Source organism: Neolamprologus brichardi, chromosome 9, assembly GCF_056152115.1.
Source record: "Neolamprologus brichardi isolate AB-2024 chromosome 9, ASM5615211v1, whole genome shotgun sequence".
NCBI lineage: Eukaryota > Metazoa > Chordata > Actinopteri > Cichliformes > Cichlidae > Neolamprologus > Neolamprologus brichardi.
The window spans coordinates 17,380,383-17,407,942 of record NC_142112.1 but is presented as its reverse complement, the minus strand read 5'-3'; the positions used below and the strand labels follow the sequence as shown (position 1 = coordinate 17,407,942).

At 37.3% G+C, this 27,560-nt stretch overlaps 1 protein-coding gene across 1 annotated transcript; it reads left to right on the top strand.

Moving 5' to 3' along the window:
* The first annotated feature begins 7,660 nt into the window (after nt 1-7,660).
* On the top strand, nt 7,661-27,501 carry LOC102785963 (myelin-associated glycoprotein-like). The gene is made up of 10 exons (XM_087845497.1): nt 7,661-7,700; nt 8,047-8,430; nt 8,775-9,080; nt 9,164-9,424; nt 18,016-18,288; nt 18,498-18,570; nt 18,718-18,757; nt 18,884-19,080; nt 21,115-21,312; nt 27,306-27,501. The coding sequence occupies exons 1-10, from the start codon at nt 7,661-7,663 to the stop codon at nt 27,499-27,501; spliced, it is 1,968 nt and encodes a 655-aa protein (XP_087701623.1).
* Nucleotides 27,502-27,560: the final 59 nt, after the last annotated feature.

Here is a 27,560-nt window from a genome sequence, read left to right as displayed (position 1 = left end):
AGTAAACCCAGCAAACCACTTCCTGCACATTTTTTTTTTTTTTTTTTTTGGGGGGGGTGGGGGGGTGGGGGGGGGTCTGCTTTCCCTTTAAACTTCATTTAGATGCTTTCATATCTGTCTCACTAGTGGAATAAAGTTTTTCTAAGATTTCTGGAAACATCATTGGATCAGAAACATCACCAACATGATGTTGAGAGTTCACCTGTGAAGTGATAATCTGACCAGCTCTCGTTAATGTGGCCAGTCAGATACTTCCAGATCACCTCACTTCATTACGAATCTCCCTCTAATCAAATATGACTGTTTGACCACGCCCAACGTTTCATGGAACAGAGAAAGTTTCTGGTGGATTTTAATCCAACACATATTGCTTCAAGCTCTGTTGTAAAGCTTACAAAACAATATTGCAATTCATACAGTGTCTCCCTAATCTCTGGCTGCAACATCTAAAAGGAAGGAAAACTCCACATGAAAATCTAACTTGATTTACAAAAAACTCTTAAGAATTAGAGAGTGTAAACTTCAAATATTTGCAGATTTTGTTTTAGTCTGATGTTCAGCCCTTATTTATGAGCATATACCACTGCCCAGACCACAAAACACTGAACTCTACAAATACTCCTCCGAGTGATATGATCCAGACAGCACATAAAGTGGCCTTTCTGGCCTTGAGCACACCACAAATGTTAAAACAGGTCAATATCAACCCAGCAGTTCAGTTTCTGCTGCACAGTTACATTGATCACATTGAAGAGCAAATGCCATTACTTTTCTGTATATCAGACTACATTCATATCTTATCTTTAAATGTATGAGCTGCATGTCTAAGCAGCATTTTCCTAAATCTGTATGGCATAATATAAAAACCACTGCGAGACACAGCATAAACTACTGTAAGCTTTCTGATTTGGATGTTCTAATAAGGCTCTTATTAGTGCCTGTTTGTTCCTCCAAGTATTGTTGTGGATGCTTTGTCTGATGATGAGCTCAATAAAATGTTTTTTCATGTTAGTGTGGAATGATGGAACACTAAAATTCAAATGGTGATTTAGAGTTTTGTCTTTTGGTGTACTGTGATGTCGCTTTTTGGATTTGAGTGCCATTTTCAGGCTCTGCTTCACTTCTTTCTTCATACTTTGAGGAGAAACCACAAAACTGAAATAAATTATAGTCATATTTCAGATTGATGGTGTTAAATAAATGGTATTTAAATGAGTTATTTTTGGTCAGATTCTTATGAACTCTGGACAACTTTGGGTGAATCAGTTCTATCATCTACTGACTTCAAGAATGTGGTGTTAATGAGACACGGCGAGTCCACGGGTCGAGGTTTTGAGCCATTTTATTTACTCACAAGCTACCAGCCGCAAGTACTTCACACCACAACAACAGCTCTACTCTCTCTATTTCTTGTCTTATGGTTTTACTGTTTTTTCAATATTGTTCTTATAAATAAATTGACTTGACATGACTTTGTTATAAAACGTCTTATATTTTAAAAATGGTGTTTCAGTGATTTGGTTTACTTTGAAGGACCCTGAATTTTTCAGTAGTGCCAAACATTTTAAACATGCTATTGTGCAACACATGCTGAAAAACTCCAGCCTTGATTCTTCTGCTTTGTCAAACTTTAGCCCTGTGTCAAAGCAACCTTTTTTGTTTAGCTCCTGGAAAAAATGCCTAAACCAAAATCTAAATCCTTCTTAGATGAACATGCAATCCTGAAAGTGTTACAGTCTGCGTATAAAACTCACCACAACACTGTGTTTACCACAACACTATTAAGGGAATTTAATGATATTCTTTCAGCAACTGATTTTTGGAACTGTGTCTTTGACACGTTGGACCATGAGATCCTCATCTCTGGGTCAGCAATGATGGTTTTATCTCCACCTCTGCCCCCCCCTCCAGTGGGGACCACAAGGCTTCATTCTTGGACCTCTCATTTTCTCCTTTTACCTGCTGCCAAACATATTTCCTTTCATTGTTTGGCAGACAACAGTCAAGTTTATTTTGCACTAAAGTACTCTGGTATATACTCTGTCCAGCCTCTCCTTGACTGCTTTAGTGACATCAGGAGGTAGATGGCACATAGAAGCCATGTTGTTACCCAGTTTCAACAGCAGAACCCCTTGCATCAACCTTCTCTTTCTTTTCTTTTCTTCTCTATTGCTCACCTGCAACTTGTCCAAAACTCATTTTATCTGTTTGAACTGCTGGATCTGTATGTCTAGACCTGATGCTTTTGCTTATTCCAAAGAAAACCCAAACTCAGATGTGCAAAAGTCTTGTTGGTCCACAGAGTTTTTTGCCAAAAGTGTTGAGCATCAAAATTATGTTTTCTGGCAAAACAGAGCTGAGCCTTCATGTTCTTTTAGCTCAGCAGTGGTTTTTATCCTGGAGCTCTGCCATACAGGCCATCTTTGCCCAGTCTCCTTCTTATAGTGGAGTCATGAACTCTGCCCTTAATAAACGCAAGTGAGGCCTGCAGTTCTTTGGATGTTTTTCTGCGTTTTTTGTGACCTCTTGGATGAGTCATTGCTGCGCTCTTGGGGTAATATTAATCAGCTTCACATTCATCACTTCTCCATGTTTTCACCATTTGTGGATAATGGCTCACTGTGATTCGCTGGATTCCCACAGCTTTAGAAATGTCTTTATACCTATGGCTCTCTACATCCTCTTGCAGACCATTACATGGGGAAACCATTTGAATACAAGCGCGCCGATCCACACAGGTGTGCACACAGGTGTTCACTGTTTGTAGACTTAAATCACACCTTTCTTGGCTGCTACTTCAAAGCACATTGTGCACTGTCTGTCCTGCGTGCTGCACAACAACATTCAATATTTAGTATTTACTGCTGTTTACACTTAGCTAGATTAATGCGATGGTGTTGTGTATAGTATGTTGCTTTGTTTTGTTTTTTTTGCTTGTTTTCTATTCTTTTTCTCTCAACAGGTGATCCCGGAGATATTTTTTTTCCCCCCTTTCTCACTGTCCCTCTCCCCTTCTGTTTTTCTTTTCCTTCCTCTTTCTTTCTCCCTTTCCTATCCCTCACTCATGTCTGTCCCGTCTGTAACAACTGAAAATAAAATAAAATAAATAATAAAAACAAAGGTCGATCAAATGGACCAATACGGCAATGCCATGATGATCCATTTGGCAAAATAAATCCATTGGGTATCCTTGTTGGTCTTCAGACAACAATTCTGAGAGAAAGAACCAAATGGGACAGGCAAAAAAAAAAAAAAAAAAAAGAAATGTCTTTATACCAAACTTTATTTTCCAGATTCAAAGATCTGAATTACTTTGTTTCTTATTATTTCCTGAATTTCCTTGGATGGTGGATGATCTGTGGCTCTTTTGGTCTACTTCACTTTGTCAGGCAGGTCCTATTTAAGTGATTTTTTCATTGAGAACAGGTGTGGCAGTAATCATGCCTGGGTGTGGCAACATAATGACACACAATAACTTTTATAGAGCAGTCAAAAGGAAAAAAAAAGATTAAAATGAATAAATGCATTTAATTAAATAATTATCTTAGATATGGAGCGCACAGCAAGAAAATCATGATAGTTTGTTTTTAAAGAATTGATTATTGAATTTTCTTTGTAGATAGATCATTGAGTTCTTATAACAAAGGAAACAAGTTCTTTTATCCAGTAAAACTAGAGTCTGCTGCTATGTAAGCAGCTCTGTGAAGCTGAGTATTTAAAGCTGCAAAATATGCTCACATGTATAATTCCCAAACACTTATGTTAACACAAAGCATAGACATAAAACATTCATAATATTTACTTCTTAAGTTAGCTAACAAAGAAACAGAAGAATATGTGACATTTACTTATAGCAGGCTTAAAATAATTGCTATCTCTAACTAATAAATTCAAGTGTGAAGATCACCTGCTTTTGCTGCATCACAGCCAAACTGTACTTACTGTGGTGAAACTGAGACGTTTCTCACAATATGTGATTATGATTTTGGTGCTGGTGATGAAAGAAAATACATTTAAATGGATGCTTTTGGCCATGTGGTTCAACTGATAAATGACTCATTAAATTAAAGCAGAAACATTTAAACACATTGAGGAAGTTTGTCAACAGGAAGCTGAAGGCACAGTCTGTGCAAAGTGACTGCAGGCACACAAGTTTATGCAAGAAGATTGCTTAATCATTTGGTCTGCCATTATTTCTATTAGTGACTCTTACAATACCTGCATCAGAACCCAACAGAACACTGGACTGTAACAAGATGATGAGTGTTATTCACTTATTAAACATAACTGTGTATATCTAGAACTCTGACTTAAATACTACAGCTGTGGATGTTGAGACCCACTTGAACTCCGAAAAGTACCAAAAGTAATGAACTAAGCTCAGAAAATATTTCTATGTGACAGATTTATGTCTTTTTTAAAAAATGAATCATATTTAAGGCAAGTGTTTACTTTAACTCTTGTGTTGTTTCATATTGATCTTGTTTATCTACCAGAAGGGCAGAATAGTTGCTCCTTCCCATTGTGGTCACTTCTTGGAGGAATCCTCGGGATGATGTCACTCTTCTTGATCATCTTTGTTTGGTAAATATTACATCACAGTAGAAAACATGATCAGTTACTGTCACTGACATGTTACCTGCATGTTAAATTATCCGTTTACTTACACATATATTTAACCTCAAACACAGGATAGTTAAGTCATGTTTACCGGCCTCTTATGTCTTACAAGTGCTTAAAATTAAAGCATCAAACTCAACAACAGACTCTAAGGAAATACTAAACTTCCCTTTAATTTACTGAACTGTTCAGAAGGTTATTTACTGTAGTACCTCCACCAGCTGCTTAATAGATTTAAATGAAACTTTCTATTTGTTTCATTTTATAGATTCAAATAAGTGAAGAGCCGGTTGTTGAAGAGCCAGGAAGTAAATCAGAAGGAGAAAAAGAAAAACATCCATTATGGAGATATAAACGTGTTTTTGCTAGGTTATGAAGCAGCCTCTGACTCAGTGCAGGACAGAGGACAACAGCAGGATTTGGTGTATGCAGAGGTGAAAGTCAACAAGCCAGAAAACAGTTCAACACAGAGGAACTCTGAGGCGAAGAAAATATGAATGTCTAAAAGGAGATCACATTACAGAAACGTGTTAACAAAGAAAAACACACATGCTAACACAGCCCAGCAGCCAGACCCAGAACTTCATCAGGTAACAAAGTGATGAGCAGCCTTTGTTTCTACATGTTCAAGTTTCTAAAGTAGCATCCCTGTGGAGATCACTTTGAAGTCTCTTTGGGCTGATGTTCATTTTTGCTGTTGTCGACTTTGTGTTCATACATACAAACTAAAAGAAAGATTGTATGTGTGTCTTCATTAGGGCAACACACATTGCGTGGGTGTGTGGGCCTGTAATCTTTAAGTTTTTATTGTTAACTGCTAATTATGTGACAGTGTCAGTTTTTAGAGTGACAGTGATGTAATGTAATGAGTAGTGTAACAATTTACTTTCTCCAGTGAGTAAGTAAGTAACATAAAGCATTAATTTTAAGAAAAGTAACTGGTAATGTGTAATACATTATTTTTCTTTAGTACCAAGCCCAATACTGTTCTCTCTCAACAGTTTAGTAAACTTGAAAGTGGATCCAACTGTTTCACAGGAAATCTAATTCACCCCTAGAGGGAGACAAAAACACAAAAATAAACTGTGCTGTTATTTTTTTGCCTCTATTCTGAGCACATCTAAGAAAATTGGCAAGTCTAATGTTACATTTTGAGGAGAAAATAATTTTTGAGCAAAGAATAGTTTAATTTGAGCAAGAAATGTATTTCACACACACAATAACAGCCCCTCTTGCTCAGTTGTTGGCATTGGCTCATGCTCAGATCTCTGATCTGTGTGCTGACAGACCATAATAGACATCTGTGGACCTGCTCTCAGTTTCACTCTTGCTCTCCACATCTCTGCTCCCTGCACCCTTAACTCTTTCTATACACGTGTTGCGTTTGACTTTTTCCCTCTGGCTAGTTCTGGGAGAATCAGGTGTCTTCAGTTTAACTTTGTCAAAGGTTCATCCAAGAGGCGATAAGGCGTTATCATACTTTTTTTTTAAACAGCTTGTTGGAATTGATATTGATTATCAATATTAATTGATAATCATTTGTATGCTGATAAGAATCATGTCCTTATTAGGTCTGATAAGATTCTGTGTGCACTTGTGTACCATGAGATGACAGGAAGCAGCCTCGACGTTATACAGTGGGGCAAAAAAGTATTTAGTCAGCCACCGATTGTGCAAGTTCCCCCACTTAAAATGATGACAGAGGTCAGTAATTTGCACCAGAGGTACACTTCAACTGTGAGAGACAGAATGTGAAAAAAAAATCCATGAATTCACATGGTAGGATTTGTAAAGAATTTATTCGTAAATCAGGGTGGAAAATAAGTATTCATGGATAGGACTTGTTTCTTCAGTACATCCCACAGTTGCTTGATTGGATTAAGATCTGGAAAATCTGGAGGCCTAGTCAACACCTCAGTCTCATTGTTGTGCTAGTGAAACCACTCCTAAATGATTTTTACTTTGTGTAGGGCGCATTATCCTACAGAAAGAGACCACAGCCATCAGGTCTCCATTAAAGTGTGGACATGGTCTATAATAATGCTTATGGAGGTGATACATGTCACAGTAAGATACACGATTGGTAGGACCCAAGGTTTCCCAGCAGAACATTGGTTCATCACACAGTGCTGGTTCTTTCATCAGCGGACATGCGTCAACATAGGGAGCCTGACTGGTCTGCAGCTTTTAAGCCCCATATACAATAAACTGCAATAGACTGTCTATTCTGGTACCTTTCTTTAGTTTTGCTGTCTCTTTGTCAGTAATATTCTGTTTATTGCGTTTTCTTTTTCCAACTGTTTTCTTCTCTCCATAATTACCTTCTCTCAATATGCGATTATTTTGGTGCTGAAGGAAACACACTACAAACAATAAATATAAAAACATTTAGACATCTGCTATTGGCCGAGTGGATCAACTGAAGAAGAAATCATTAAATAAAAGCAGAAAGATCTAAACACATCAAGGAAGTTGATCAACACAAAGCTGTAACCTGTGTGAGTACAGACACACACAGAGACACAAAAAGAAGAACAGAAAAGCTAAGAGACAAATACTAATATTAATGAGAGAATGAGGAACAGGTTAGTGTGTGAGTGGGGGGTCAAGTGAATCTATAAACAGGCAGATGGAAGTGGTGGCTACTAAACTGACAACATGTGCATAATGGGAACATAAAAGGCAGACTGACTGAAAAAGAAAGACAAAAGCTTCACGGGTCTGTTTGCTTTGACATTATAACATCTAAACGGAGAAGTGTTTCACTCGCTGTGTTTCTGCTGGAGTCACACACAGACTTTTATTTTGTCATTTCTCCTCTGTCTGATCATTAGGTAAGAAAACATTTTTTACATCTTACAAGATTTTTATATCACAATAAAAAGAACTGCTTTATTTTTGTTTGTCTGATTTAAAATAAATGTAAAATTTGTATTGCTCTATAAAACAATGCAAGTTCCTGATTTGATCAAACCTTTATGTGATCTCATTTTTTTTTATACAGGTGATGAGTTTTGTGACAGTCCAGTCTGTGAACATCATGACAGGCATCATGTTACTGAGTCTCCTCTTTATTCCAAGTGAGCCGTCTCATTTCAGTCATTTACAGTCTGACAGATCAGTGCAGATAGAGATACTTTACAGAAAAAAACATCACCCCGTGCAATACTGTACTAACTGCCACTCAAAAAGTTTGTACTGCTCAGTTTGTGCTGCCGCTCACTCCTGCCACTTTATCTCATGTGCAATATTCCATTTGTGACTTGTCTTCTGCTCGTCAAATACATTTCCTTGCAATGTTGACCCTGTGCTAACTTGCATATGACAAATAAAACTGAAACTGAACTGCAACACACGTCTAATAAACTCAGTGTATCATAATTATGTTTCCCATCATGTGTATGAGTTTGTTTTGATTTTTTCCAGGTACTTTGGCTGCTTGTCCTGAGTATTCAAACCTGTTCATCACTGCACCAACAGAGATGGAGGCTCTGAGTGGATCATGTTTACAAATCCCATGTAACTTTAGTGAAACTGGAACAGAAAAGTTTGACAGCAGAAGAGCTGTCTTTGGAGTGTGGATTAAAAATCACTCCAATGTTAATACATTTCCAGACAATGAGATCTTCAACAGCAGTAGGACAGTTAACATCTATCCAATGAATATTACAGGAAACCTGAAGGAGAAAAACTGCACCACTCTGTTTTCCAACTTAACTACAACTTATACAAACACATACTACTTCAGAATTATGAACTGGCCCTACAGAGCAACAGCTGTTTGTGATCCTCTTAAAATAACAATTAAAGGTGAGAAAGTTTTCTTTTCATTGTCCAGGTTTTCTGAAAACTAAAATTAGTAATCAGATGCAGCTTCGGGTTAATCGACAGAATGAACTAAAAGTTAAATTATTACAGAATTCAGTCTGATTATTCTGCATTTATTATTATCCCAGATTGTCTGTACTACCCTAATGATACCACAGAGAGAATAAAATACTACATCGTGTTTGATGTTTGACCGTTTAAAAAACAGCAAACAACATTAATGATCCATTTTTTCTTTTCTAACAGAGTAAAAAAATTTGATTTTTTTTCTACTGTATTTCCTGTATTATTAGTGTGCAAACTGTGTCTGTGATGTGAAACCACAGATTCTCCTTGGAGGCCCAATATTACAATCCCAGGTGATCTGAAGGAGAAGGAGTCTGTCACTATAACCTGCTCAGCTCTCACTCCCTGTCCACACTCCCCTCCTCAACTCACCTGGAATCTCCAACAAGACTCTCACAACAAAATAGAGGAAAACACAGATGGAAGCTTTACAACTAAAATCCAGCAGAACATCACTCTGTCAGACACACATGATGGAAAGAAGATCAGCTGCTCTGCCAGATATCCTGTGAACCAAGGAAACGACACCAAGACAGCAGAGACAGAAGAGACTCTCAGTGTTTCATGTAAGACAATCAGAGTTTGTTGTTGAACTTAATCATATATAACAACATAATTTATGAGATATCACTTTCTTCTTTTTCTCCAGTTGCTCCTAAAGACACCTCAGTATCCATCAGTCCATCAGGTTTGGTGTCAGCAGGCAGCTGGGTGAAGCTGACCTGCTCCAGCAGAGCCAAACCTCCAGTCAGCAGCTTCACCTGGTTCAAGAAGAGCAGAGATGGAGCTGTGAAAGTATCTGAAGGAGAGATTTACAGCTTCAATGTAACAGATGGAGGAGTTTATTACTGTGTGGCCACTAATGATCTGGGTAATCAGACATCAGCAGAGATCCACGTGGCTATTAAAGGTAATGGCTCATGCCACTGAACTGTTTTTTGCTATTATCTAACATTTTCTTCTTTGTTTATTGAGTAACTCATTAAATCTCTTGAAGTGTTTTGTTTTTTCTAAATAGTGCTGTACAAAGTGTAAAATTAAACATCATGGTAATATAACGGAAAAGAAAAAAACAGAACCTCACGATCTGTTTAACCCTTGTGTTGTTTCATATTGATATTGGTTTTCTAGCAGGATTCCCACTGTGGTCATTTCTTGGAGGAATCCTTGGGATGATGTTACTTTGCTTGATCATCTTTGTTTGGTAAATATTACATCACATTAGAAAACATGATCAGTTACTGTCACTGACATGGTAGCTGCACGTTAAATTATCTGTTTACTCACAAATATATTTAACCTGAAACAGAGGATAGCTAAGTCATATTTAACAGCCTCTTATATCTTTCAGGTGCTTAAAGTCAAAGCATCAAACTCAACAACAGACTCATGTAAGAAAATACTCAACTTCTCTGTAATTTACTGAACTGTGTTCGGAAAGTTATTTACTCTTGTACCTCCACCAGAGTCTGCTCACTAGATTCAAATGAACCTTTCTATTTGTTTCTATTTTATAGAATCAAAACAGTGAAGAGTCGATTGTTGAAGAGCCAGCAAGGAAATCAGAAGCGGAAGAAGAAAACATCCATTATGGAGAGATCAGCTTCTCTGTGCTGAGAAATGAAGCATCCTCTGACTCAGTGCAGGACAGAGGACAGCAGCAGGATACAATGTACGCACAGGTGAAAGTCAACGAGCCAAATAACACAGAGCGTGCTGATGGCCAACAGGAACTGTACGCTGAGGTCAAGAAAAAATTATAACATTGCATTAACACAGTGTATTAAAGAAACACACACACAAAAATAAAAAAATTTATTAACTTTAAAAAACCCATCAAATTACATCCTGCAGCTTTTGATGTTCAACTTTAATTTCACTGCAATCTAATAAGGAACTAATTCACATGACAGCAGAGAAGACTGAACATTAAAAACTTTTACATAATGTAGCTATTTTTTATTAGTATTTTAGTTATTATCATTTTCATTACACAGTAATAACACAGTATTTGAATGCTGGTATGCTGTGTGTGCTCTTGTATGATTTAATATTTACATTGTAGACATGTTGAAATGCATGTACAAGACTTCTTTACAGATAATTTGTTTAAAAGACTGCAGGGAAACTGGCATCAAAACACATCTGTAAATTTATTAAACACATTAAATAAAATGTGTTTATTCAAAGTAACGTGTTTTTGTGTGATATTTAATATAATTATTCTAAAAGTTTACTCTGTTTTGTTAATGATATGAAATGTGGGATGTCTTATTCATATCTAAATAAGTGGATAAGAAATTTATTTTGTCTTCAAATTTCACTCTTTTTTTATATATTAGGGTCGACACTTTTTGTAGTGGCAGTTTCTGTTTTAATGGATTTGTTTTACTGTTTGAGGAGGGTTTTTTTTTTAAAGAAAAGCTGGTCTATAGGTCATATTTATTTATTTACTAAGAGTTCACATGAACAGAGCTGCATCACAGTGTCTGCAAGAAGAGAACACACATCTCAGAGATCAGCAGTGTTAATATCTGCATGCTGACACAAACATCTGTATAGTACTCAAGTAATGTTAACATTTGGATGTGAATCCTACTGCTAACTTAGTTAACATGTTAGGATCCAAATCTCTGATTGGCCTTAACATTTGCTGATTTTTGCAGATATAAAATAATCACTATGTTGGGCTTTTATCAACAATCAACTGTCTGCTGCACAAAAACCACACTGTGGTGTTACTGTGAATTGTTTGTGCTGAAGGCACCAGTCCACATATGATGAAAGATAAAGTGCCTGTTTGTGGCTGATTTACTTCACTGGTGAAGAAGAACTGATGAGTTAATTTATTTAAACAAATGGAGACATTTGTGTTCCATGCTGTGTTTTCATAGGTGATGCAACCTGTTCGGTGATGAGTTTTGTGACACTGCAATCTGTGAACTTAACTTAACAAATATTTTACTTAGTCTCCTCTTTATTGCAAATCTCATTTCAGTCATTCACTGTCTGACAGATCACTGCAGACAGAGATACTTTACAAAGACACATTTACACTTAACCTGTTGACACTAATGAGAAAAGGAGAAGCCAATATATTGAACCAGAAAAGTCTGGTTTTCAAGATCTGCTTTTAAATGAGCAACATCAAACATTTAAAAAACAAACAAAGATCTTTGAAATTAAACTGCTCATTGGTTGCATTTTAGAAATTGCAATGTTTTAATAATTTGACTGAAAAGCAACACCTGTACAAACAATTTTTTTAAAAAAGAATCTCTTCTATTATATTTACATGACATATTAAAAAAAAATAAGAAAAAATGTTCTTAAATGGAAAAACAGTACGGTAAAAACTAACAGCAATGTCAAATAAAATAAGATTGACATACAATCTTAACTAAAGAATAAAATCACAGAGACCTTACTTTGTCTTCTTGGTAGAAGGTAAAAGAAAAGGGCTGATAGCGTTCATTCTCCTGGATGAGGCAGATTGTGTGTTTTTTGTGTGTATTTCTGCATGTTTAAGGGCACCAGTAAATGGGTGAGTTTAAATGTGGTGAAATATCCGGCGGCTGCAGTGAATAAAGGTGAGAATATCAATGTTGTGTTTGCCCTGGGCTTCGATGCAGAAAACAAGATGTTATGATTATGTAGATGTTAATAATAATATTATTGTTGTTAATAATTCAGTGTCTAACAGCCCCAGCTCAGTGGCTCAGATATTAGCCCTGCCACTTGAGAAGGTACTCCCCTATATAATTAATGAGGATCAAACAGGTTTTGTTAAAGGCCTCCATCGTTAAATCCTCTGATAACATGAGGAGACTTCTCAATGTTTTTCATCTTTCACAAAATTCTGATGAGCCATTCCTTGTTCTCTCTCTTGATGCAGAAAAAGCGTTTGATCGCGTTGAATGGTCATATCAATTTTTTTGCCTTAGAGGAATTTGGATTGGGTGAAATCTTTGTAAATTAGGTGAAAGTTCTTTATAACTCCCCAGTCGCAACGGTTATAACTAACAGGATGCACTCCAGCAATTTTGCTCTCCCGTGTGGAAATAGGCAGAGCGATCCTCTTAGTCCACTACTCTTTGACATAGCCATAGAATGTCCCCAGTTTAATTTATTTGTTAAAGAGATCAGTAAAGTCAAAACACTCTCCAACAATCCTATTACCCTATGCTCTGTCAAGGCCTGGAGGTCTGTCCGTGCTTTGGAGGGTTGGGCCCATTTGACATCCTCCCTGGCTCCTGTTATGAATGGCCCTTATTTCTTGCCTGGATGTCTGGACCGGGGTTTTGTGGTCTGGTCTAATCTGGGGCTGGTTAACTTGGGTGATCTGTTTAGAGGCCGGACCCTTCTTTTCTTTCAGCAGCTTCAACAATGTTTTGGCATTCAAAATGTAATTCTTTAGATACCTGCCACTGAGGTACTTTATAATTAATGACACCACCCTATTGTTGGACCCTACTAGGTCCGCAGTGGAGGATGCTTTGTCCTCCCAACAGTCTGGAAAATCCATTAGTTCCTTTTATAAGGTTCTTAACTCTAGCTCAGCCCCTCGCTTCCTGGCTGCTAAACAGGCCTGGGAAAGAGGCCTAGGCTGTTCAATAAATGATCCAGACTGGCAAGAGATTTGGGCCTGTGCCTCTAAGATATCTGTCTGTAATTGGGCTAAATCTATTCAGTTAAAAATAGTTCATCGGGCAAACATCACACCCTCTTTAAAAAGTAAAATAGATGTAAACTCCTCCCCTTTATGCTGGAAACATAATGCAGAGGAGGGTGACTTTGTGCATTGTTTTTGGTCATGTGTGAAAATTCAATATTTCTGGTCGGATGTTGCAAAGGTATGTCGGCGTGCTGACGCCTCTCCCGATCTTTTTATCTACCTGGTGAAAAACCACAACGAACGATTCGAGACAGACTTCTTCAGTAAATCAACTTCTTTATTTCAACCCCTGCGCAGAAGCGTCTTGCAGATTCGAAGGGCAGTCCTTTGAACTGTTACATTTATAATATTCCAAATTTCCTTATTTACCTCCCACCTTTCCTGTTATTCTGTTATTACGTTCACCTATACGTCATACACAGTTTCGATCAAAACAGCTTCTTCCTCATCTATCGTCTTCTACCTTTCCTTTTAAGGTCTGGCCCTACCTTTAACTCCTTTTTTAATTGCATATCTTAATTGTGAATGTGTGTGTGTGATGTACATGTCTCTGTCTGCAATGTGTGTGTGTTCCTGTCTGCACTGTAGGGGTGTGTGTGGGGGTCATGTCAAGTGTCATGAGTGTGCGCTTTGTAGGTGTCAAGTGTGTGTTGTGCCGGGTGTTTACGCTCTCCTCCTTCTGCTTTTAGTCTATACTTACCTAATGTGTTAGACTGTTCTTAACGCTGCCCTTTTGCCCCCCTCTTATCTATTGCAACTTCTGGGCTATTTCTATGCATCTTTTTTCTGTAATGTTGCTTCAACTATTCTTGCTCCCAAGGTCACACAGAGGCCTGCTTTAAAGTATAATGTTTAAACAGTATAATGCTGAAAAGTATAATGCTAAAAAGCTATATAATGCTATATAATTCCACAGGTACTTTCAGTTATTTTCAACTCTGTTGTTCCTCTGGACCCTCTCTGTCTTATACTGGGAGTAATGGACAATCTGATTATCAAAGGCAAGCACAAGAGACTGTTCCAGCTGTTATCTTTTGCGGCCAGGAAGAATATCCTGGTCCTCTGGGGCAGGCCAGCAATCCCAACTAAGAAATCCTGGCATAACATTGTTACGGACTGTATTCCCAATGAATATATTGTATTTGTATGCTCAACACCTCACCATCACCTTGGACTCTTTCCACAGAACCTGGGACCCACATCTGAAATACGTTGGACCTGTACTGTCATCCTCACTCTAAAAACTAAAACTGACATTGACTGTCAAAAAACTGACAAAATTTTTGAGGCAACACTTTTACACTTAATAATGAGTAGATTGGAAACCAGTCAAATCTGTTCAATATACCTGATCAATTGCATAACTAAAGATTAAACATATTAAGTTGAAATGAATAATTGTAGTTTTTACACAAACATGAAAACATTTAGTAAATAACACTGACATGCTTGGTCAATGTAACTAAAATAAAGATGGTCAGTTAATCCTAAATTTTGTTCCATTTACTTAATATTGTAAACTGAACGTAATCAAAATTGTACTTAATATTAAATATGATAAATGGCCTGTATTTGTATAGCACTTTACTTAGTCCCTATGGACCCCAAAGCGCTTTACACATTCAGTCACCCGTTCACACACTGGGGATGGCATGCTACACTACAGCCACAGCTGCCCTGGGGGCCACTGACAGAGTCGGCCAGTAGGCGATTGAGACTGTTGGCGCCGGGGCTCGAGCCGGCAACCTTCTGATTACAAGACGAATCGCCGACTCTTGAGCCACGATCGAGTATTTAAAAAAACAAAATGAACAAAACAATGAAAAAGGCTCATGGTACTCAACCACTCTATTGTGTTTTACTTACACTTTTTTAGCTATAGTTGCTGACAATAAATAATACTAGTATTATCTAGTGGCTCAAATAAAGAATGACTCATTAAATACGAGCAGAAATATTTAAACAAAATGAGGAAGTTCATCAACAGCAAGTTGCAGACACATTTTTTGTAACCTGTGTACGTACACAATGTGTATGTACGTTTCTGTAGGACAAAGAAGAACACAGAAAATCTGAGATACAAATACAAATGTGAATGAGAAAAAGGTTAGTGTGTGAGTGGGTCAAGTCAATCTAGAGGAGGTAGGAAGGCAGAAGCGGATGCTTCTAAAGTGAGAGCAGAGTGCATGATAGGAACATAAAAATCAGACTGAGTGAATAAAAAAAGACAGAAAACCAAAAACATCACAAGTCGGTTTGCTTTGTCATTGAAACATCTAAACACAGAAGTGTTTCATTCGCTCTGTTTCTGCTGAAATCACACACTGACTTTTACTTTGTCTTTTCTCCTCTGTAGCAGTCTGATCATTTTTTACATTTTAATAATTGTATATATATATATATGTATATATATTAGGGGTGCAACGATACACAAAATTCACGGTTCGGTTCGGTTCGATACTTTGGTGTCACGGTTCGATATTTTTTCGATACAAAAAAAATGTTCATGCCTTTTTATTAATTTGTCATTTATTAAATTTTCACGGCACATTCTGCACCACCTCTCTGTGCGTTCATCATTTGTTTGAAGCCAGCTCACCTCCTGCAACCACTTTTCCGAGAATACGCGCTTCTTTTTTGGTTCGGACTCCTTCTGACATTTCTTTGGAGGTGGAGGAACATCACAGTAATTGCTTAAAGGAGCTTCTTCGACATCTTTATGAGTTCTAAACAAATGTCTGTCCTCCTCCTGAAAATCTTATGTATGCAAACACGCGTTGCAACTTCTTATCTTGTGCGCGTTTTTTATTTTGACAGCGAATGCGCACCTGCGGACCACTTATCTGCAGCCCTGGTTATTTAGCTCGTCATATTGCAGCCACAGAAATTCTTTTGTCCATGAAACCATAAAGCTGCACGTTCTTTTTGCCTTATAGTCTGATTTGTCATAACTTTTCCGTTTTGTGGTAAGCTTTTCTTTGGCTGTCACTTCTTCACCCTGACCTGTCTTATTTGGCTCAGCAGAACTAAAATATATATCCTGCTGCTTTTACACACGCACTCACATAACGCTCAGCGATTCTCTGCGCGATCAACCTCTCACATGTTTAAGCTTGCTGCGGGAGATTTCACTTGTCATGTTTGCATAGTAAGCTAACGATTGATAAGACGATGTCAGAGGAATTGGTGCGCAAATTATCATCACTCACCAATCAGTGCTGTCGCTCTCTATACACAGTTCGCGCGATTGCAAAGTGAAAGCAAAAAACAAGCGCAAATTCAAACGCGATTTCAATATGTCACATATTGACAGTGGCTCACCGATGCCAATGACATAATTACCCAGCTACATTTCCGAAAGAATGCAAAAGCATTGACATATATTTTTCCTTCCTACGATAGGCCGACGAGCAGAGCAGGGCAGCCCGACTGGAAAAATCGCTAGCGATTTTGCGAGCCCTGTATCTGATTGAGGAATCCCTCATCTTTGGAAAAGAGAGTTTATTACAGAGAAATGTCTCTTTCCAAAATAGAAGCTATACTATACGCTTCTTCTGGGCTATATTCTCAGCAGCATATTAAACATATCAGGTCCCCATAAGAAGAATCATGTGCTAACGGCTGTCTAAATGACTCGGTAAAGTTTGTATGCGTGCTTGTTGTTTTTGTCTTCTTCCACTTGTCTTTGCACTAGGATGATGTCGGAGTAAATGTGCAGTCATATTCGTTGTGTTCCCACTAGTGCTGTCAGCCTTAATCTGAAATGAGGTTAACGCCACAACACGGCAAATCTCCATTAACGAGCTACCGCGGATTGCCCCGTGTGTGGGGCTGGACAGTGTCAACACATTAACGAGCTAACTGTGCTAACACACTAGTTCCCACTCATGTAATTAAGCATTGCGTGGCACATCTGACATACTGTTTTACTTTAGTCCATGACTCGCTTACCTTCAGGGTCATACGTCACATGAAGACCAAAATAGTTCCAGACCTGAATGAGGGTGGGGGAGGTTCAATTTGCCATGTTGCAACGAGCTTAACTTCTGTCTAGCTAGCTTGCCCTGCGCTCAGTGAATCTGTGTTCGACTACTCCGCCTAGGCTGCACTGTCGAGCGCAGATCCACTGAGCGCTCAACACAGACAGCACCGTCAGAAGGAAAGTTGATAAAATAAATTAAAAATGTTGTATTGTTCGATACATATGCGTACCGAACCGAAAGCACTGTATCGAACGGTTCAATATCGATACGAGTATCGTTGCACCCCTAATATATATATATATATATAACTAAACCCCTTATAAAAAGAGAATTTCTAGTTTGATCTTATATTTGTGTAATAATGGATTTCTTTTTATATATATTTTTCCAGGCGATGACACTCCAGTCTTTGAACATCATGACAGACATCATGTTACTGAGTCTCCTCTTTATTCCAAGTGAGCCGTCTCATTTTAGTCATTTATAGTCTGACAAATCAGTGCAGATAGAGAAACTTTACAAAGTCACACATTGTATATGGAAGGAAAACTGTCTACTGTTGGGAAAAAATAAACACGTCCTAAACTCATTTGTCATAATTATGTTTAAATATACATTTATGTTCCTGATTGTAAACAATTTCAATATGTTATGAAAGCTTTCAACAATCCACACTGAGCTACATCTTTTCACATTATTGATTTATCAAACTGTGTTTGATGTGAAACAATCAAACAACAATCAATCACAGATTGTCCTTGGAGGCCTTGGAGTTTGTTGTTGAACCGAATCCTATAGGACAACATGATTTGTGGGATATCACTTTCTTATTTTTTTCTCCAGATGCTCCTAAAGACACCTCAGCATCCATCAGTCCATCAGGTTTGGTGTCAGCAGGCAGCTGGGTGAACCTGACCTGCTCCAGCAGAGCCAAACCTCCAGTCAGCAGCTTCACCTGGTTCAAGAAGAGCAGAGATGGAGCTGTGAAAGTATCTGAAGGAGAGATTTACAGCTTCAATGTAACAGATGGAGGAGTTTATTACTGTGTGGCCACTAATGATCTGGGTAATCAGACATCAGCAGAGATCCACGTGGCTATTAAAGGTAACGGCTCATGCCACTGAACTGTTTTATGCTATTATCTAACTTTTTCTTCTTCTTTTATTGAGTAACTCATTGAATATCTTGAAGTGTTTTGTTTTTTCTAAATAGTGCTGTACAAAGTGTAAAATTAAACATCATGGTAATATAACGGAAAAGAAAAAAACAGAACCTCACGATCTGTTTAACCCTTGTGTTGTTTCATATTGATATTGGTTTTCTAGCAGGATTCCCACTGTGGTCATTTCTTGGAGGAATCCTTGGGATGATGTTACTTTGCTTGATCATCTTTGTTTGGTAAATATTACATCACATTAGAAAACATGATCAGTTACTGTCACTGACATGGTAGCTGCACGTTAAATTATCTGTTTACTCACAAATATATTTAACCTGAAACAGAGGATAGTTAAGTCATATTTAACAGCCTTTTATATCTTTCAGGTGCTTAAAGTCAAAGCATCAAACTCAACAACAGACTCATGTAAGAAAATACTCAACTTCTCTGTAATTTACTGAACTGCGTTCAGAAAGTTATTTACTCTTGTACCTCCACCAGAGTCTGCTCACTAGATTCAAATGAACCTTTCTATTTGTTTCTATTTCATAGAATCAAAGAAGTGAAGAGTCGGTTGTTGAAGAGCCAGCAAGTAAATCAGATGGAGATGAAGAAAACATCCATTATAGAGAGATCAGCTTCTCTGTACTGAGAAATGAAGCATCAGATCAGGACAGGGGACAGCAGGAGGATACAGTGTACGCACAGGTGAAAGTCAACATGTCTGCTTTAACATCTTTTGTTTTTAGGTAACTGTTAAAGTGTATAAATAGATGTCGCAGCTGTCCAACAACAAACTAGTTTACATGAAACTCAAGAAGTTTCAGCAGAAGACTCAAAACCTCCACATACTGTAGCATTTTTAAAATGATCTTATCATCATGTTCATACACTATTTATCTACTGGTGCCCTGCCTTGCTATAGGGTTGTTTTTTTTTCCAAAAAGTAGTACTTTGGGGTTTGTTATTCCTGATCTGTCTTGTAATTAAAGCTGATTTTACGTTTGTTTCTTGTTTTCTGAGTCCTGCATATTGGCTTCTGTCTGCCAACTTTGACAATAGCCACCAAAATTGGGTTGCTCGGTTGTTGAACTACTACGCGCTTTGTGTTTGCAGTACAGTCACAGAATGTAGAATTCTCACTAAGGTTTTTGTGACACAGTAAATCCTGGGTAGGTGTATTACAAAGGGTAGTGTGGTATGTTGAGCTTAAAGTCAGTTTTCAGTGTCTTGAAGATGATGTTTTATTCTGCCCAGATCACCAAAGATATTCATGGTTAACACAAGCTGGTCCACAGTGGGTTAGGTTCAAAGTTTTGGTCTAAAATTGTGTGAATGTTTCATATGTTCACTAATTCTTGAAACATTAGTATGTGATACAGATCACAAAAAATGCCTGGGATGGCCTCAGAGAGCTGAAAGAGTCAGAGTCCAAAGCAAAATTAGTTTTGCCTGTTGATAATACGGAATAATGATTATTCACACTCCTATTATAAATTGATTTCATTTTCTAAGTTGTAAAATTCTAGTCCACAGTCATGAAAGCATACAACAGATGTGAAAAAAAAATTAATAATGTTTAAAAAAAAATGAAGCAATTTCCCTTACAGAAAAGTGATGCATAAAACCTCAAAGTCAATTGTCAGCCTAGAAAGGTTTTTACCCATCTCTGGTTTTTAATCTAAAATTAAGTAAGGTCAGCTACAACTTGGATAATGAATGTCACTGGCTCACTAAATGTAACAAAAAAAACAAACATGAAATAGATAAACTTCTTTGTCTTTTTTAGTCTTAGATAATCAGAATCGGGATACTTTAATAATCCCAAAGGAAATGATGTGGATTACAGTAGATTAATACAAAATATTACAAAGTTTAAACATTTCAGAACATTTCAGTACAAATCGCTCAATTATAGCTTTCAAGAATATTACAGAGGTGAAGTATATATGATGGACATTTTACTCTAACCTGTGAAACTTTGTCATTTGTTATTTTACTGTAAAGCATGTGCAAAAGGGTGTAACTATTGAAGTGTGTACAGTGTGTTAGATGGGGGAGTTGTACAGGGAGATATAACAGGCAAGAATGATTTCTTTTCTTCAGTGGTCATTTTTGGTAATCTCAGTCTCTCACTGAACGTGCTCCTGTGAGTTATTATCCAGCACTGTCCTTATTTTTGATAACATCCGCCTCTCAGACGCCACCCTAAGGGAGACCAGCACCATCCCCACAACATTACTGGCATTGCAGATCAGTTTATTGAGTCCTTTGGCATCTGCAACTCTTAACTTGCTGCCCGAGCATGCAACAGCATAGAGGATGGCACTGGTCACAACACACTCATAAAATATCCTGAGCACTTTCCAACAGATGTCGAAGGACATCATCCGCCTCTGAAAACACGGTAATGTTTACCTCCACAATGTAAAGTGTGTACAAAAAGTGTAATTGCAACAATAATGTGTAGAAACAATAATTTAATTCAACAAGTGAAAACAAGTGAAAAATGCTTGAGAATATTTGAAATTACATGTATTTGACTAAAATCAACAAGTTCCTTGGTATATGAGTATATCTTATTATATTATAATTAGATCATATGAACAGAAATTAAATTTATACATGTGACAGTTTTTTTCCTCACCTGATGCATTAGCCTAGGCTGAGCCTGAGGAGGAAAATGACCCTGTACTGATTCAAACAATCAAATTTGGTGCTCTGATATTAATTTGTTTTTCAAGCTACTGTTACCTTTAGATTTTGTCTTTTGTCCTGCCCAGCAGGACCTCAACTCGGCTGACCAGCAAGGAGCCCAAGGGCAAAGAAGATGAGACCAAGGTGCCAGGCCATGAACAGAAGGGCAAGAATGATAATACAGAGGAGCAGGTGCTGTTCATGGGGGAGAACCAGATGGACCCAACACTGGCCTCCAAGTCTCAAACCCAACCCAGGAGAAGATGCCTCAGCATCAAAGATCTGTCAGCAACCACTAGAACATGGCCAAAATAAAACATCAATGAGACATCTACATCTTTCCATTAAATCTGAATAAATATTGAGTGTAAACATCTGAAATAACTGCTAAGCCTCCCTTCCTTTCAAGACAAACCTCCCCAACTGACAAAATGAAGTACACTTGTGCAGTCCACCAGTTTACACAGACACAGCAGGTCAACGCAGAATAAGCTGCATATATTTTGCAAATAGCACATAACAGATCAAGTTAACTGAATTTTTAGAAGTACTCTGACAAGATGCTTATAAGATGAGTAATAATTGTTTGTTTTCCCCTACACTATCAGAAAATTACTTAAAAATGAAAATGACTTACGCAGTACTTAACATTACTTACAGTTCAATAATTTCCTTATTTTCTGTAATTGCAAATGAAAATTGCAAATGAAATGCACTGAAATTCCATTTAATTACAGGGGAAGTACAAACTTTATTGTTGGCCATAAGTGTTTCAAAACTGTCCAGTTGCTCTGTAAATTTGTCTAAATCTAAATCAACAGGATTTGGCAGTCTTGGTATTACCTGCACATGTTAAAAATCTACTAAACATACAGTAAATATTTCACCAAGCTGTCAGTTATTCAGTCTTAATTCCATTACACAAAGGGGATTTAAATCTCGTGGCGTTATATCATAACACAGCAACTAAAGAATTCGCAAGAGAAGATAATTATTGTTTAGCTTAAGCTCAGGTATCAACAATCAGCTGTCTGCTGCACAACAACTTAATTGTATTTACTGCAGTGTTACTGTGTAGTTTTCATTCTGACCGAACCACTCCAAGTGATAAAGTGCCTGCTTTTTGCTGATTCACTTCACTGATGAACTGCTGACAGAGTAAAAAGGGAACATTTAAGTACATAGGGGAAGTTGGTCAGTGGGGTTCAGACACTGTTTGTAGGTGCTGTGAGAAAGCAGAAACACAATATTTTGCAAACAAATGTCTTAATTATGTGGCCTACTATCTGTTAAGCAACTGCAAAAGTTATGTGTTCAAGAAATTTACTACAGGACCTGAGGCATTGTAGCAGAAAATTACGCTGGAACAAAATTATTCACCTCTCAGTGGTTTCAATTTTGTGTCTGATTGATGTGAATTCTGCCGTCAGTAAATGACTAATACAGTTTTTGTTGAATCACTTAATCAATTAACAAGATAACGTCATTAATAATTAAAGTACTCTTTAGATCTTTATGTCAATTAAGTGTATTAAAGTCCTAAATATGTGCATAATAATTTTATACACAGATTAATACAATAATAACAATGACAACGGTAAGTATTTGAATAAGCATCTTGTAGGCCAGAGTAAAAATCTTAAAAATAAATGTAAAAAAAACACTTGAGTTTGACTCAAGACTGGTGTATAAAACACAAAGTATTTATTTTGGTAAAGCTTAAGAAGCAAAACATGCAAGGACATGAATATGATCAAGATCAGAACGGGTAGGTAAGTTGTGGTTCCTCCTGTGGTTGATATGCTCTGCTAGGCCTCTACTGCAGCCTCCTTCAACTGCTGCTTGTTTGTGGGTCTCTTATGCCTTCAGTTTTGTGTGTAATAACTGAAAGCATGCTCTGATGGCTTGACTAGCTTGGCCTTTCTTATCTCATTTCTTTGTTTTGAAGAAACGTGTATGTTCTATTTGCAGTCACATTGTCAATAAATACTAGAGATGCAGTTTTATGCTACACCTAAACCATACCATTGCCCTCATCATGGTTGATAAAGCTTTACTCATCTTCATTATGTTATCTATAAATACAGATATATTATTATAGCTGTGATCATGATTATTTAAATCCAAGAAGACAGTAGTGAGGAAGGAAGGTATGAAGTACTTCCAGGGTCCTTAATCACCAGAAAAGCTTGATGGCTAACATGTGTTTACAAGTAAATGAGTTAGTGATGTCTGTTTAAAAGCTTTCATGTGATTATTTTCATGTTGGATTTCAATAAAATATCTCCCTCTGCTGTTACTGCAGATTACTGCAACTTACTGCAACATCTGAATGAGGGTCTGTTTCACACTTCACTCAACAAATCATGAAATAGACATGGTGGATCAGTGTGTCTGTTACACGTTTTGCTGTGATACTGGGTTAAACTAGAGCAAGCAATCTCACATTACCCAAATTTTATTCTCTTTTTATTGACTTTTGGTGATTTTAAAATGTGTTTTGAAACTCTCACACTTAAATAAACAGCACTAAATGGACAAAATCCAGACGGCTTTACTCAACTTGACCACACTGCTGCTTGCTGTCTCTGCTCAGAATCTATTTAATTTGTTGTTCAGCTGGAAGCTCTCAGTGGATCTTGTTTACAAACCCCATGTAACTTCAGTGAAAGTGAAACAGAAAAGTTCCAGCATTAGATCTGTCTGTGGATTGTGGATGAAAAATCATTCTAATGTTTTTAAACATTTACAGAAAACTAGATCTTCAACAGCAGTGAGACAGTTAACATCTATCCAATGATAGATCAGGAGACCTGCAACAGAAAGACTGCATCACTCTGTTTTCCAATTCAATCACAACTTACACAAACACATATGACTTCAGCTGTTTGTGATCCTCTTAAAATAACAACTGAAGGAGAGAAAGTTTTCATGTTAATATAATATGTCAGATATTACAGAGATCAGACTGTTTAAATGTTTTCTACATATAGTTCAGGTTATTCAGCAATTTCTGCACCACTGTGATCATAGTGGATGGAAAAAATTGGCACTTACTGCATTTACTGACTTTACACCTGTCAGATAAAAGAGTGAATCCTGAATGACCAGTTTTCTCTGTTATGATATAGCAAGCATCAGAGGCGTTTGGAATGAGGAGGGAGGTGAGTGTACATCTGAGTCAGTTTGCATGCGTATGCAAAGATGACACAAGTGCTTTACAGCATTGACATCTATGGTTGCTAATTGTGACACTGGTGTAAATATTCATCTTATATTAGTGACATCTCTCCAGAGAAAAATTCATTTTTGTTCCTGAGGATTCCAAATAAGCAGCTAAACAGTAAGCATATCAGCATTTTTACTCACCAGTGATTCTCAGCCTATCACAACAAAAGTGATGTTGTGATGGTGACGAGTGAAACCAATATGTAAATAAAACTTCTCAAAAGAGTTTTTTCAGTTTATGTATAGCAAATCCATTAAACTGTTAATGGAGAATATAGTGGTAAAAAATCTCTACAGTCAGTCCAGTTTGTGCTTCTCCCAAAATCTCCTAAAGTTTGTATACTGTATTTAAATGAAATTCATTAATCCTATTTTTCTCATTTGAAGTCAAACTTTTGACATTTCACATTTAACGATCACAAATGAAGTCCAGCTGTAAAGTTACAGCAGTACTACTGTAACTGTGGACTCGAATGTGGAAAGAGCTGTTTCTGAAAAATTTAAATGCTCATCACATCTGTTAATATTGAAAAAGTGAAGGCAGCATTTATTTCATGTAATTTAATTTGCTGACTTGATGAATATAAAATATGGAATTAATAATTCTTCACTTTATGGTTTTATATTTAGTTTATGTATTACTTGTGCCGTCTCTTTGTTTTGATTTTATTCCAGCATGGTGAGCTGTTGGTGCACTACATAAAATAACATTTACAACTCACAGCATACAAGTATATCATTTAAGGATGTGGATAATTTAAGTAGAACAACAACAAAGTAATATCTTCTTAATATTTATTTTTAAATGAGATTAAAAAATAATTAAACTAAAAATTAACCTTTATGGAGTCTTTTATCATTTTATCAGCAGTGAAAACACAAAAACAAACAACATGACAACGAATCTTAACAATGTAGAGAAACAGTGGTCACAGTGTGTCTCTGACCAGCAGTCAGTGACGTTTTCAATCAATCCTTATCATGACAACCATGATAATCCTTTACCTTCCTTGTCCTGTAATTCACTTTCAAACCATATCTACGTCTTATAAAAGGCCTTTGCATAACCTCTCCTGTAAACTAAACCAAGCAGCAAAAGACAAGATAAAATATAAAGCATGTAAAAAATAAGAACATTGAAATGCATTAAGAACAAAACTCCTCACATTAGTGACCTCTTTTTTCTTCACAGTTTTCTTTTTCTTTTACTGAAGAGTCTACTTCAAAATGCTTGACATGTAAAGAGAAGGAAACATGAAATGTGTCACTTATGCAAGTGAGGGGAGAAAAAACTACTAAAAAAAAATTTCATTTAATTTCAGTTCATTGTTATTTCTATAGAACTAATTCACAATAACAGTATAGATGTATAGTATCGAGGTATATTGCAAATATTAGACAGATAACCCCAACAATCAATGATCCCCTATGAGCAAGTACTCATAGGCAACAGCAGTGAGGAAAAACACCCTTTCATCATGAACAAACTGCCAGCAGAACCAGGCTCAGGGAGTAACAACATCTGCCATGGTTGGTTTGTGGATGAAGGGAAAGAGAAGAGTGAATGGAGGTTATAGAGAGAGAACAAAAAGTAAATGGCATGCAGTAGTGGTATATAAACATACTCTGACCAGGGGTGACATGTTTAGTCACATGTTCTTCTTAAAGTGCTGGCTGTCTTATTGGTGTCCAAAAAATAACTTGGACTCCCTAAAACATGAGTTGAAAACTGCAGCTTCTCTCCTCCTGTTATCCCCCCCAAACCCATCCTCTTTGAGAAAGTGTCTGCTCCCAGACCCCCCAAAAAACAATTTACACATAAAACAAATGACAAATATAGCATCCTCAGCTCTACCAATATTGTGGGTGTTTTTAATTACAGCCTCAACATGACATTTAATCTATCATTAGACTCAATTGACTTCTCTAAAATATTAAAGACCCCACCCACAATTTCAATTGCAGTGGTTCTTATGGTATAGAAACTGAACATTTGAAAGTGTTCCCTAAAATGGTGTTCCCTTAAATTTGTCTTATCGTTTCTTATAAATATTTAAATGAGATGTATTTCAGAAAATTATGTAACTAAATTTAAGGATATAATACTTCCACTATTACTCTTTTCAGTACTATGTGCAAAAACAGTACACACACAAAGATTAGTTATCTCATTAATAGTGTTGCATCCTCACTGTATATGACTCTGGGTACTTGGCTCCCAGGTATAACTGTCAAACACTCTCCTTAAAACAATTACCTTCAACACTGCTGATATTTGGAATCACCCTCTCTTATTGATGCTTCTGAGCTTACTTCAGTAATTACTGCCTCTAAATGATCAGTGTCTATTAGATCATATTCCTTTAAGACTGCTAAAAGAAGTCCTACCATTTTTAATGCTTCAATCTTAAATATGATCAAGCTATCTCTATTATTGGGCTGTGTACCACAGTTAAACTGCAGGAATGTCTTAAAGAAATAAAGACCTGGATGACCTCTAAATGCATGCTTCTAAATTCAGATAAAATTGATGTTATTGTACTTGCCCCTAAAAAAATAGTCACTATCCAGATGTTTACTCTGGATGACATTAACTTGGCCTCCTGTAAAATTGTGAGGTCCTTCTGTGGAATCAGCTCCCAGTTTAGACACGGGAGGCAGACGCTATCTCTACTTTTAACATTAGGCTTAAAACTTTCCTTTTCACTAAAACATATAGTCAGGGCAGGAACAAGTAACCCTGAGCCCACCCTTAGCAGAGATGGGCTGTAATCCAATTACTTTTTCAAATAATGATTAAAATAACACTGACACTATGACATCCCGAACCTCCTCTTCCTCCCCCTCGACTGGTGGAACTGACGTAACATCTTATGAAGATTCTAGAGCGGCTCTTCCTCAACCTCCTCCGACCACAGGTACAACATGCCCAGGACCCACTACACTTTGCGTACAAGGCAGATGCCATCTTGTACCTCCTACACAGAGCCCACTCAAACCTGGACAAGGGAAAAGACACGGTCAGGATCCTTTTTCTTGACTTTTCCAGTGCCTTTAATACAATCCGCCCCTGTCTGCTCCAGGAAAAACTAAACAGGATGCAAGTGGACCCCTGCCTGGTTGCTTGGATCTCCGACTACCTCACTGACAGACCACAGTACGTCAAGCTGAAGGACATCGTGTCTGACACTGTGGTTAGCAGCACAGGAGCACCACAGGGAACTGTGCTGCTCTTTGTCACATGAAGTCACACAAACCACCTGCAACTCAACACCTCAAAGACCAAGGAACTGGTTGTGGACTT